General features: G+C 39.2%; 1 protein-coding gene across 6 annotated transcripts in view; it reads left to right on the forward strand.

Annotated features, from left to right (window-relative positions):
• Positions 1-14,676, forward strand: part of GRM1 (glutamate metabotropic receptor 1) — a 179,622-nt gene that overhangs the window by 143,883 nt on the left and 21,063 nt on the right. For all 6 annotated transcript variants that reach the window (XM_090135557.1, XM_031612275.2, XM_090135558.1 and 3 more), the window contains 2 exons: positions 268-394; positions 5,021-5,951. In XM_090135557.1, the coding sequence (XP_089991683.1) occupies positions 268-394; positions 5,021-5,951 (1,058 nt within the window). The remainder of the gene's footprint in view (positions 1-267; positions 395-5,020; positions 5,952-14,676) is intronic.

Genomic DNA, 14,676 nt, shown 5'->3' on the forward strand with positions numbered 1-14,676 from the left:
GTACTTTAAACTCGGGGAAGAAAACACCACAATACCAAATACCAGCACAGAACAAAATGAAATTGTCCTAAGATATTATCCTTGAACACAAGTTCTAGCACAGAGAGGCAGATACAGAATAAGGACAAATATTTTCTCATTGTTTGCAATGTCCCACACACAGAAATCCTATCATATTTTAAACAATGCAGGCAGTACGTATTTACTGTAGGAAGTTCTGTGTTGTCTTACACAGGATAGTTGCTGAGGGTATGTTTTGCTTTTCAGGTGATCAGGAAAGGAGAAGTGAGCTGCTGCTGGATTTGCACCGCTTGCAAAGAGAATGAATTTGTTCAGGATGAATTCACTTGTAAAGCCTGTGAACTTGGCTGGTGGCCGAATGCTGAACTGACAGGTAGGGAGGTGTCCCTCAAAATGCGTTCCCTTTTGACAGGGTACAGTAAGAATGGTGTGTGTTGAAGAGTAAGGTGTTAACATGCAAAGATGTTAAAGGAAAAAACTTAAACACACATCCTAGGGCACATCAGATTGAAATGTGCTATATCTTTTGGCTCAGTACAACAGCGGTGACAATAAAGATAGTGAAAATTGTACCAAGATAAAACGATGTACTCTGTCTGTTCCTCCCTTTCAGTTAACATAAGTATTAATAAAGCTGCTAAAAATACTAATGAACGTAGCAGAATTTGCTGCAATTTTAGCAGTGATAATCACAAGAGCTCAGAGCATCATTGTCAGATTGACTTGATACGCTTTCTGCTCATTCTATCATGCAATTAGTAATACTTCATTTGGAATTTCTGAGCTTTCAATAACTATCAGAATTTCCTTTGGTATAAACATCATTCTCTCTGCACCCACCACCACAGGGAAAATCAACATAATCCTAAGGAAGACAGACAAAAGAAAGGGAAAATTCGGAAAGGAAGAGCAAGAACTTGTCTTCCCTCTGTATATGCTTTAAATGAGTCATATGCTATGGCATCTTTCTCTTATTTTGTACCCATTAGGGGGAACTGCCCATACCTGCTCTGAGCTTTGCAGTAACCATTACCTCAAGGAAACAGATGTAATGCACTAAGAAGCACCACCTTAACCTTGGAAGCTGCTTTGTAAAGACCTTGCCCCATGTTGCATCTGCAGATTTTCACTGCCAGGACATCATAGTCAAAGAAACTATCTGACGGTGTAGCTGAATAGCAGCTGTGCAACTTACTGCATCACTGTCCTTTAGTATAACTGGGTGGCAACTAAATGTTGCTGCTGCACTACAGATAGGTAAAGTGATATTAAGCAAATTCACTGAAGCCAAATGAACTTTCAGGAGATTTCTTCTGGAAGGGAAAACTGGCCACTTCTCCAGCTAAAAATGTATTATAAATCACAAAACAAACAAACAAACTAACAAAAAACTGGAAAAATTGAGCCATTGCCTATTTTGTTAGGTTTCCTTTTTGTTTTCTTTTGTTTTTGTTTGTTTGTGTATTTGTTGGTTTGGGTATTAGTTTGTTTAAATGGAAAACAAGCTATGGTTGTGTCCCAGATGTGTGTGTTTCTATATCCCGTAACTCTGACTCAAATAGTCCCTTTCCCTCTCTTACTGTGATATGCAATTGAACCTCTTTCAGCAAGTCTTGTCAGGATACAGAGATCTCAGTGATCATTCTGTTCTTTCAAGTTTCATGTAAATGGACTGTAGGAAGAGGAGTCTTTAAAAAATACCTTCTATAAGGATCATAGTTGCGGACAAAATTCTTGTTTTTCTAACCCCTAGAAAATCTACAGCATATAGATTTATATGTCTTGATTGCTGTAAAAGATCAAATTCAATGCCACTGCCTAGGACACCCATGTCTGCTAGTGTTAAATCAGAACCATGCTCTTTTAGTATTGAAGGTGTGCAGAATTGTTTATATCTACTATTCAGGGAAGAAAACTGGAGCTTCTTTTTAATCAATAAGGCAGAACAAGAACATGGTGAGAGATCAATATGCACTTGAATGAATATGGTTGCCCAAAATAGCTCAAAAAGAGGCATGTCAAAATGACAGGCACTGCTGAAAGGAGTTGAAGAAAACATGAGTACTGGAAAAAATCTCAGGGGCATGTTGCAATCTATTAACTTTTAATGAAATCAGTAAGTAACCTGCTGATTTGTGTTTCTTCTCAGCAAGGAGTCTGGGCTGCTGCTGTCCTAAAATTGCAGTAGCATCAGTCAAATGATGGCACAGCCATCATCTGATTTCCTAGAGAACCTCAAAATGGCAGACTGTTTCTGTACAGCTTCTTCACTCTGCCTAATTGAGGGGAAAGATTCTTTTTTAACCCCTACATCATCTACTTGATTTGCAGTAGGAGTTACAAAGTTATGAAGAGAAACTACTAGTATGCCACCCTTTAGCAAAGGGAAATTCAGGTAGACAAAGTCTGGCTTTTGGGCTTTGCTGGAATCTCCACTGGAACCTTTCAATTTGAAATTCCTTTTTCTTTCTAGCTTTTTTTTTTTCCCATCAAATATGTTTTTGTTTTTTTTTTTTCCATGTTGTATTCACACCCTTCTAGTCACTGTAGATTCTAGACACAGACATTAACATCTCACATTCCAGACAGTATTTCCCTTTGCCTTAAATCATAAATGCTAAACATGTATGCAGTTTTATTCACAATTTTCCATTACAGATAGTCTTTGAAATTACTAAACCTTTTAGGAAACATGAATTGCATACTAACCTATTTCCCAAGACATGCTTTTCAAGGTGCTCATTCTTTCCATTTGAAACCAATCTACGCAGCTCAGCATTCCTTTCCTGATATTAAATTTTATTTTTAAATATAAGATATGTTTTCTTGTTTACTTCCCCTAAAAAAGTGGTCGGTGAAGTGGAGTTAGCAGACCTAATGAACTTCTCGCCATAAATAACATAAACTGTATATTTAACCTAACCTGACAAATAGTCACTGACAACAGTACCTCAAGGTCTTGTGCCAAGAAGGGTCGTCCTTTACAAATCATAAGCTGTATAAGAACAGTGAACATCAAGCTAGTAAACCCAGTTTTCTTCACTTTAAACAAGCAATAATACAAGATAGGAGAGGAAGTTTTATAGAACTATTATGAAATGAATTATCTGGGATGCTTTAATGACCTCAGAAAATATATTGGAGAGTTGTATTGGTTTTGTAGTATGAATATAATTTTAAAAAGTTTAAAAAAAAAAAAAGTGAAAATCGATTAGCTTTCTACTCAGGGAAATGATTCATGGTTAAACTGCAGGGACAATAATAGATGAAAACTACCAAACAGCTTTTTACTAGAAACTTTTAACAGTGAAGCTTTTGCTACTGATCACCTAGTTTTTAAAATTTTCATTATTTTTTTAATACATACAATGTGTAAGCATACTATTTCCTGAGTATCCTCCCCCTATCTCAAAACGCTTCCTGAGTCCACTGTCTCCTAACTGGCAAATGATCCACCTTCACAGATGCTGACAACCAACAACCGTTTGCTGATATAAGCAGTGAAGGCACTTTTTTTCTGCAATGTTTGTAGCATATGTGGCTCTTGGGGCTTGCCGGTGCACAGGAATTGCACTGATGCAACAAAACAAGTTTCTAAAACCTTGCACTGGGTAAGCTTAAAGCGATCAATATACTTAGCCACATGCTGAATCAGGGCTATGGCTCTGAACGTGTTGTTTAAGACTGAATGAGTATGGCTTCCATTGCTAAGCACACATTGAAATGTAAGCCTTCCAGCAACCACAGACTTGCTTCTTGTTAAAGGAAAGAGCTCTGCATGTGTTAATCAAAGAACAGTTAGTTCACTTTTATATCAAACTAAGAGCCAGTTCCCACTGTGGGCAGCTGCAGCCAGTGGGCAGAGGCTCCTAACTCTAGTAAAATTTTTCTGTGATTTCACCACAAAAATACTGGTTGGAAGAACAGATTCTCCCCACCTGCCTGAATCCTGGGCAAAATTCCGTTTCCTTATAAAATATGACTTCGAGATGCATGTATCATTATTCCTGTTCTTGATTTTACAGGCGATGCATAGCCCGTATTTGAGTCAGACCAGTACTTTTAGACACAAGGAGTTCAGAATGATAAGGCATTCTTTCCTTTCAAATGACATTGGAAGACATTAAAAGTCTGTGCAGAAATTTTCCGTGTCAGGACTTTGCCTCAGGCTGACTCTCTTACTCTTTTTTTATCTTTTTTATAATTTCAACTAAATCGTTTTCTTTTCTTTCTGACAGTGATATCACAACAAAATTTTGTTTGCTCAGCCCTGATCTATACCTCAACTTATTCTGTATTTAAAAGGGACAACTTTACATTTTCTTATGAGTATTATTGATAATATTTTTCTTTGTCATCATGTGGAAGATGTACCTAGATTGAGAAGAATTCTGGGTGTCAGAAGTTTTCATACAGGACGATTTCTGCAGATATGCACCATACTGATGAGGGAAGGGCTGAGTGTGGCTTTTCTCTTAACAAAATCAAGACCTTACTAAGATCCAGCAATGAGGCAGAGTTAAAAAAAATACTTTTTTTTCTTATAAAATCACCTTCAGAAAAATGTGCTGTGTTTTTATTCTTATTTTGATAAAAATTAAATTAACTTGGGGAGGTTAAATGCTGCCATTCTGATTTGCAATAATCTTGTCCCTGTTGAAATGAAGTTTTGGTGCTGTTTGTCTGTGATCTGTTCCCAGCCCTGCATTTGGTATGCTGGGCTTGTCAGCACGTCTTTCAGTGAATATTAGAAGGAATTTTGCAAATCTCGTTTCTCTTTGTCGCCAATGTTTGACTCACTCAGAACTGATGGATATTTTTTGAAAATACTTCATCTAATCTTTCCTATGTTTTGGTTCACTCATTTGTAAAGTGGTCTTAATAATCCATGACATATAGGCAAAAACTAATGTTTGGATTGTACTGGAAGCCAGAAATAAAAGTTCTCTCTTCAAGCAGATAACTTTCTAACACTCTGTTTCTTTTCTGTACACTGCAGGCTGTGAACCCATTCCTGTAAAATACCTTCAGTGGAGCAATATAGAATCTATTGTGGCTGTGGTCTTTTCCTGCCTGGGGATCCTGGTCACCATGTTTGTCACCCTTATCTTTGTGCTCTACAGGGACACTCCTGTTGTCAAATCCTCCAGCCGGGAGCTCTGCTACATAATCCTTGCTGGCATCTTTCTGGGTTATGTTTGCCCTTTCACCCTTATCGCTAAACCCACCACGATATCCTGCTACCTCCAGCGCCTTCTGGTGGGTCTCTCTTCTGCCATGTGCTATTCTGCCCTTGTGACCAAAACCAACCGCATTGCACGCATTCTGGCAGGCAGCAAAAAGAAGATTTGTACCCGCAAGCCACGCTTCATGAGTGCATGGGCCCAAGTGGTCATTGCCTCCATTTTGATCAGTGTGCAGTTGACACTGGTGGTCACGCTGATCATCCTGGAGCCCCCGATGCCCATCCTCTCCTATCCCAGCATTAAGGAAGTTTACCTTATCTGCAACACCAGCAATTTGGGTGTCGTGGCTCCCGTGGGCTACAATGGACTCCTCATCATGAGCTGCACTTACTATGCCTTCAAGACTCGCAATGTGCCTGCCAATTTCAATGAGGCCAAGTACATTGCATTCACCATGTATACCACTTGTATCATCTGGCTGGCCTTTGTGCCTATCTATTTTGGGAGCAACTACAAGATCATCACCACTTGTTTTGCAGTGAGCCTGAGTGTGACAGTGGCCCTGGGGTGCATGTTCACTCCTAAGATGTACATCATCATAGCCAAGCCTGAGAGGAACGTCCGCAGTGCCTTCACCACCTCAGACGTGGTGCGTATGCATGTCGGGGATGGCAAGGCACCTTGCAAGTCCAACACTTTCCTCAACATATTCCGGAGAAAGAAACCAGGGGCTGGAAATCCAAAGTAAGTGCTTGACTGAAGGTACACATCTCTCTGTATTATATGTCCCTCTCTTTGCCATCCTATCTTGGTTGACCATGTTTTTCTGAATAGTAAGGTATGTAATGTTTCTTCATCTCACATGTAGCAGAAAAGGTAGAAATTATCCTTTATATCTAAATTTTAGATGGATGTTGATGTGTTGCTTCTCATTTTCTGCACTGCTCTAAAGGCAGCCCTGTATACAACTCCTTCTACCTCTAGGACAGGTCTGGCAGCGGGAGAGTAACTAATTTCCAAATTCATCTTCTTCCATCTCTCCCTGCATGTAGGAGGGGACTCAAGCCCCCATGAACAGTTGCTCTGCATTGCTCTCCAAACCAAGGTGCAAGTGCTGCCTTTTAGGAAAGGGAACCAGAAATCTGTGTTTGAGTGGTTGTGAATCATGTGTAATTGTCTGAGGCCACTAGGGTTTGTGTGTGAAAGCTGAAGTTTGAACATTAGTTTGTAAGGTAGTGTTTTGTTACAGTCCACATGATTGTCATCCAAAAGCACCCTTCATACTACTCCTTTGCTCTATTTAATAGTCAGAATTATGAGGAAGTCTCCTAATCATCAGCAGTGTAAACTTGTCTGTGTTCCCAAACCCAGTGTTTGTGTGAAAAGTTCCACTAATGGTGAATATGGGTTTGCATTCACATCTGTTAAGCTTGTTATTCCTCTTGCTACAAATTGAAAACAGCCAAACTGCAGCACAGGGAGAGAGACAACTGTTGCTTCCAACATCTCCCTGTGAGCAGCAGTCTCAATGTTTACACTTTTTATTATCTTATCCCATTTTCATCTTTAAAAAAGCACAAAAGGCTAGACGTGAATTTAGGCTTTTTTTTTCTCATAATTTAAAATAAATATCAAAATAATAAAGAACCAGTGAAGTCCACATTTCTGAGTTTCCGATTGAATTAAATTCAGTTAATTTCCATCTCTTTGGGATCTGTAGGTTTCTTGGAGTGGCATGCCCTGGTTCTGATTTTATTTGCATAAGAACTATTTTTGCATGTTTGTATGGGAACTGCTGAATCACAGCCTGAACCTCTGATTGACCACCTGAGGCAAGCAATGAGTCAGCCCTGGGAGCACAGGTGAAGACAATTCTCCTGAGCTACCGGAAGGGGTGAAGCCTAGCTCTACCTCTCCTAGACCCCATTTAAGAGCTGACTACCACTGGGGAAGGATCTCTTTTGGAGATTGCTCCTCTTGGAGTCTTCTCAGCAAGCCCAGTACAAGGGTAAGCTTTCCATCCATCCATTCTTCTTTAGTGTGATAACCTGTTTAGCCTAACTTCCTGTATATTTCTTAATTATAACATCTGTATATTCATTGAGTATACAGGTGTTCTGGAGATGGAAGGGCAAGGCTGAAGGTAATACCATATGAAACAGAGAAGATATTGGCAAGGAAACGAATGGGTACATATGTAACCTGAATACACAACTCACTGTTCCATGGAGTTTCAACTCCCAGGCCATTCAGAGAGTGAGCTGGGAGTAGAAGGCAGTTATGAGAGATCCCCGTGCAAGGAAACAGGCTCCCTTTTATGGTGGATTGCCAAAAATCTCTAGTTCATTAGCTTGACTTCCATGCTCAGATGAAGCTTCATCTGCTTTCCTCTCTTTCTGTGAACGCTGGATGGGGTCTTAACACATCCCTAAGAAACTAGGGTGGTGTGTCTGAAGCATAGTCTCCGGTTAATGCTGCTGATATTTTGTCAGGCATGCCTTAAAGAAAGAACTATTGAGTATTTTACATCATGAGTGACCTCGTAACTAATTCTTTGTTGCGCTCACTGTTCTTCTACCTTCCTGAAAGAAAACTATGCTTTAAAAAAAAATACAGAGATACTGTACTTAGAATCCAGTTTGCAATATGAGAAAACGTTGTTTCTTCTTTAAAAATCCAGCTTCCCTTCATCATTGTCACTTTTATAAAACAACAGAGCTTATTTGAGCTTTTAGGAAAAATCTTTGTTGCATAACTTTAGCAAGGATTTCTTGACCTCTGTTGAGCCTGTGTAAGTGATATATAGCCAGGAAGCCCACAGATTTTTAAGGACTAAAAACTCAACAATTATTTACTATGAGTTTTATTTTTGTGTGATGTCTAGGATCCAGCACCTGTGCAAAGCAAAAAAATACTGAGAAAACCAACTTGCTAGAATTTCGCAAGCATCTAGCTAACTCAAATATTGTTTGCATCCTTCCTGAAATTGGACTTTAAACAATTGAAACTACCAACAGGAGCAGTCTCCAGGAAAATTTTTTCATGTTTTTCATTACCTGACAAAACTTGGGATTTATTTTCCATTTTTCTTTCAATAACTTAAATTATTTGTTTGTTTCTAGGCTTCTTTATTCTGTAATTGGCCTTCCCTATGGCCATATGTCCCTCTCTGTAAGTGGCAGGCAGTGTTTCACTCAGAAGATCTGTTTTCCAGCTGTTTTCCTTTATGTTTTCTTGTCATCTGTTCTTTTGTATGCCAGCTAGTTTTTCTACTTTTTAATTTTCATCCCTTTTTCCTGTTTGGACTGATCCTGTCTGCTTATCCACTGAATTCCAATTCCTCCCCCTAAACAGAAAAGTACATTCATTTAGATTAAACTAGTGTGCAGATGTGGATTTAAATTGAGTTAACTTTAAAATTGGAAACCAGTTTACGTTTGCAAGGGGCAAGTCAAACTGATATAAACCTTGCACTTGCCTGTAATGTTGTGCAATTAGCTTAGCTAGTGTAACTTTGGAAGCACAGGAAACCAACCAGCTTTTCCTTTTTCCTTCCTGAAGTAGAGCAGAAGAATTAACCAGGAAAGTCAATTAACATGGGATCTATTAGTCAATAGAAAACTTCCCATTGCATCTAATGTTGATACAGAGGTCAGAATATCCTTTTGGAAAAATGGCTGTCTCAGCTGAACTACCAACACAGTTCCGATGAAGATGTTCAGTAACATTGATCTTCACTTAAATAAGAAAGAGTGTTGCCTTCCCTTGTCTGAGGCACTCTGAAATGCTGTCTGCAATCATGAGGGTATGAACTCTCTTACTTGGTTGAGTTGAATTGTGAGCAGTTACAGACAGCGCTGTTTTAAACAGAGGTGGCTGGGAAGTTTCCATGGGGTACATTTTCCATCAGAAAAATCTGGCCCCTTAAATGTTTCAGAGAATTGGATTTTGACAGGAAGGATGATGTTCTTTTGTGCGAGAGAGACTTTTTTTTTTTTCCCTTACATGGGGATGAAGAAATTAGAAACTGTGAGGGAATTATACCACAATAGTCACTAGGACTGTTAAGGTATTCACTTAAGTTAAGAGCATCTCCTTCAGAACCCAAGTGAATGCCCTATAGCTGCACCACACACTGTTCCAGGGCAAATCTCCCCCTTTCTCTCCGTTCTTGACCATCAGTGTGTCCTGGAAAAGAGGAAAAAAGTCCTGACACAAACCCTAGAGATATGCTCTGTATTATTCTGTGAGACAGTTTGAATCTGGGTCTGAGAGATCCCTAGTGAATGTCATCAGTACTAAGATACTGTCAGTCTTTTCCACTTGTCAAATGAATATTTAAATATTTATTAAAAATGGAACAGCTCCATCAGAAGAGAGAGAGTGATCTCTGCTGCTTTTATTGGAGCTGTGCAGGGGCATTTATTGCTGGAGTGTGCTGCTTGGTGACATTACAACATCCGTTCTGTCTGTTACAGGATGATGACATAGCAGCATTTTTTTTTTTTTAGGGGAGTCTTTTTCATCTCTTTTCCAGCTGTGAGACTGTAACTTTCTGATGTAGATCTTGCTGTGATCATTGATCACTGACTACAAATGCTACTTTGGTCTGTGAAGGTCAATCATACTGAAGAGCAGCACTCCTATAAAGTGCCTGTAAGAAACAAGGGCAGATATGTAGGAGGGAGGACTAAGGAGGGATGCAGCCCCAACTATCTAGCGCAGCTCAATTGGAAGTGCATTCTCTACATCTTCACCATAACTGCCTACAGCACTCTTCTACAACATAAATCACCAAGGAAGTGGTGCTCCTTTCTAGTCTACATGTGGAAAAAATAACCAGTGACACTTAAGGTGATGATCTTTGGGATTCTCCACCTTTCTCTAGCTATTGCTTCAAATGGATCCTGTTTGGCACATAGGAGGCTGGAGGATCTCTTGCGTTGCTTTTCTGTAGTCCACACATGCACTTCAGATAGAGCTTGAGATGCACAGCAAGACTCACCTCTTTCCCATACTTCCTGCTAAGGGGGAATTGGAATAAGTTCTGTGGGTAATTAGCTATAGGTTTGATGGTAATGCTAAGCAATTGCTTTGGTTTTCATGTATAAATTGTTTAAATTTTTTGATCAAGAGTCTAGACAGAATTTCAGTGCACTGTGAATCAGAAGAAGTAAGGACTTGGCAAAATTTGAATTGAAGGGAAAGCCAGGTAGCAAAGACTCACTGTGGTCAGGACTTCGCATTAATGTTTGAGTCATCTTTATATCCCCTTTTACCTTTAATATATCTGCATTCAATTATTTTTCTTCCAACTGCCTGCACTGAAAAATGAATGACTGTTTTTTAATACTTCTAAGCACATATTTTTAATTTTTTTGACATTTTGTCTGATCATGCCTCTAGGTTGCTCTCTAAGCAGTATCCAGAGAGTGACTTAAGCCAAAGGTCTCTCAAAAGGACTGTATTTTTCTCCAATAAAAGGTCAGGCCAACCCAACATCCCCAACTATGTTGTCCCTGACTTTGTTTCTGATCTTCATCCATTCTCCATGTGGACTGTGAAATTTAGCTGGGATTCAAGTTTCTCAGCTATCTCTAGTAATACATATGCTCCTTTAACAGGGCTTAGGGAACCATCTGTTTTTTTTTCTCCTGCCAGTTATAAAAATTATCTCCAGGTGTTCATAAATTACTCTTTCTCTTTAAAAAGACTTGCTGAGTTGCTATTTCATCTTGAGCAAGCTGTGATGGTATGCTGTCTTTCTGGGACTTGCTTCACTTGGCAACTCAGAGTCCAGAAAGGCTTTTGGACTTCACCTGCTTCTATTTCAAAGCCTCCCACGTACAAACAGCAAAGGAAATCTTAGCATAACTACAATCAGAAGGTAGGACACTTTGTTTCACTGTGTTTGTGGTGGTGGGAGGAAGCAAATGTACTGTGCAGCATGGCAGGATTTGGAGCTTCCAGAAACAGAGAGTAAATGTTCAACATGTTCAGTTACAGTCAAACCAGTGCAGATTTTTTACATCCTCTCAGTTGAACCAAATCAAGTATCTCATCATAGGCTGGGAGTATTCTTTTTTCTCATTCTTAAGTTATTACTCCAGGTAGTCAATAAGCTATCTTAAGTAGGGGGTTATGGAGGCAAGAGGATAAAGGAGAGAAGTAGGAACAGAAAATGGGAAGAAAAAAAAAAAAATGTTTTGTCCTCACCTCTGTGAAATCAAACAAAAACAATCACAAATTGGCACAGCTGTGCAGAGAATATTTCACTCTGGTTAAAATGCATCAAAAGATCTGAAACAAGAGGATTTAGTGGAAAGTGCAAGGAGAATTGATAATATCCATAGTATTTTCTCCTGTGAAATAGAATATATTTCTGAATTCCAGGACATAAGCCTAAGTCTGCAATATAGTTTATTTTCTTCAGTCCTAAACTGCAATACATAGCATGCAGCATGTAAGAGTTACCTTTAAATACTTGTTGTATAGGCTTCTCTGGTGTAGTTTTATCTTCCTATGGCACGTCCAGATAAGTATAGAGACAATCACTGAATCTGATAGGAAACTGAGTAGCTTGTTTACGGTTTAGAATATTAAACTGATGCACTGGGCGAACTTCACAAGTACTGTGATATCCACAGTAATGACATGCCCTTTATTTTAACCATAACATACCCTGGAGCACACTAAATTTGAGGCGCTTTCAAGAACAGCTTTAAATTTGTGGTGTGCACAGCTGTTCTGCTAAGGCTTTATGAGAAATTTTTGAAGCAGCAGAGAGGTTGTGATCTTCTGCTAGTTGCAAATAATGCAAAGAATAAATGAGGTGGGGGGAAAAAAAAAGATAGTGGGAAAAATAATACAAAACAGGTTAGGTTGCCTATTTAAATTATTCATTTGTCATCGTATGCTTGGTCTCCTCAATAACCCAGTAATAAACTTGTGAAGTCTAGGCCTCACTTCTGGTGCTAGGTGCAGGGTACAGTGCTGCCATACGTGTGTGGCCGTGTGTCCCCTAGCTCCAGGTCAGGACATCATGACCACAGGGCTCTTGGTCTGTCCCTGTGTACCCCCCAGAGTATACCACAGAGCAGATGCTCCCATTGCTGGGATGTAGATGCGGAAGTGGCAGCTTTGGTTTGGTTCCCTGGTGCCACAGAAGTCATGAGGAAGGCCCATCCAGCTCACCCTCCATCTCTGTGCTCGCTGAAGCACTTCCCAGTGATTGTCTAGATTCTGTGTGCAGGTGATTCCTTTGCCCTTTTCTGAGGCTGCATTACTTTTTGGGGGAAAGCATATTGTATGCTCACAGGGATGACTGAAGGTTTTAATGCCAAGCATCTCTCTCTCAGCAGTTGGTAAGTTTGCTGGGCTATTTACCAGGCTTAAAACATTAATGTTTTTGTGGACACAGCACTGTGACAGGCAGCAGCTCTTACCCTGTTCTCTCATAGATGTGATGTGAATTTCAAATAAGAAAATTTAACAAACTCAGTCAAGCTGTTCAGTCCTTGTCAGCATATTGATTTAAGTGAATATTTAAAGCTCCCAGAAGACAGTTACATATTTCCAAAGGGGTTCTTACAATTGATGTAAAAGAATTGGAGAGAAACACCGAGTAAGGGAGTTTGCAACTTAACAATCTAACAGCTGTGTCTTCTAGCTTCACTGCAGCATTGTCCATTAAGTTTGAGACATCCAATTATAGCTAATAGTGTGACACGACTTAAATTTACATTTGCCGCAATATAAATGATGTAGCTCAGTCTTAAGTATCTGAAAAAGCATAAAATAGGTGATAAATGTCTGAGTCACTTCCACACTTTTTATTTCTAGGGATTTAATAAATACTAAAAATCATATTCATTTAAAAACCAGATGTGGCACACGTGTACACCAAATTACATACCAAGATGCATGTCTGCTTGTATTTTTGCAATATAACCAGTATGGAGATAGAATTTCTTTTTCTTCTAATGAGGAATAAAGGAAAATGCCAAACAAATCACTGTAAGTTTTCCTTGCCAATTAGACCACCTAAAGATCATCCTAGCGTATGCATAGTCAATTATATTTCACCCCTAAGACAAGAGCACAATCAAGTATCTGATACCATTGGGATAGTTGTCATGAAGTACAAGCTTACATGAAATGCAGCACAAGTCATCTGGCAGTTTAGGCTTATTTCTCTGGTTTTCCTCCTATGATCAATCAGAGGGTAGCCAAGGCCACGCTGAAAGAAAATAAATCATAGAAATGCTGAGATGATGTTCTTCAGTAGCCTCCTAGTAAGGGCAGTGAGCATAGTCTTCCCCCCCCCCGCACACACTACTCCCCTCCAGATAAAACCTAAGTAATAATGAACTAGTGTACAGGGCAGTGTACCTGCACTCTAAGACCCAGCCATATTTCTGCTGCTTCTGCATCACTAGTTTTATTTGGGTGTTCCCTTTAGGTGAAAGGGCTGTTGTGTAAGATTTTACATCATTTCCTCTCTTTCTCAGACCCTTCTATTCCTGGGCTTTTGCCACTGTCTTTTCATGGTTATTCTCTGCTCTTCCAGAGGATTTTGACAGGAAATAAACTCAAGGAATGGTGTCTGAATGGTTCTTACCAAAGGAGTAATGGAGAACTTCTAACTACAGTTCCTTCTCCTCTTTTGCTGCTCTCGAGATGCAGAATCATAAAAATGTTTTACTTTGGGGCACCACACAGCTCTTATAATGAATCCCAATACATAAACACAACGAAGCATAGACATCCAATCATGTCAGAGGGGAACTTTATGGTTATGTACCACTTTGTCTGCTTCGTGACATAAGGGCAGCAAACACTACTGCAGAAAGCCTAAGGGAGGCTAGAATCTTTCTTGGCATAAAACACAGGAGTAGGAACACCACTTGTAATTTAATTTCTTGCTTGACTGGATCACTTATTACATTTCCTTGTATTTTTGAATTTGTGTATATTATTTATTGCATTTTTATTCTGAATTGCTGTCAAAACAATCCAGTTAGGATGCTATAAAATGCACCAACTCAATAGTGAGTGATAAAAATAATTGTCTTAGCATATAGGTATAAGCAAATGCTATTTATCTGTTTAGCACTGTTATCTCACATTGTTTTGATCAGAATTCTCTCTATGAGAACAATAAGGAAGGAAATTTTTCCCGTTTAGAGTGTCAGATAAGTGTTAAAGGCTGCATCCTGTTAAGTACTTAAAAGCCTGGATATTTTCTTATGTTTCCTACATTATACTCCAGCTTCCATAACAGCATGCTTAGGAGAAAAGGCATTCAACTGGAAGATCTGAAATAGCATTTTAACAGTGCAATTACTATTCATTTATTTAATTCAGCTTTTTTTTTAATGGGAACAGAATAAAGAACTAACATGAAAAGTCTCTGAGAGGCTACTGTAGGATTTCTATGTCAAGATTGCATTTTCCCTCCTTCATACCT

This window comes from Phasianus colchicus, chromosome 2 (assembly GCF_987193195.1).
Source record: "Phasianus colchicus chromosome 2, bPhaCol1.hap1.1, whole genome shotgun sequence".
NCBI lineage: Eukaryota > Metazoa > Chordata > Aves > Galliformes > Phasianidae > Phasianus > Phasianus colchicus.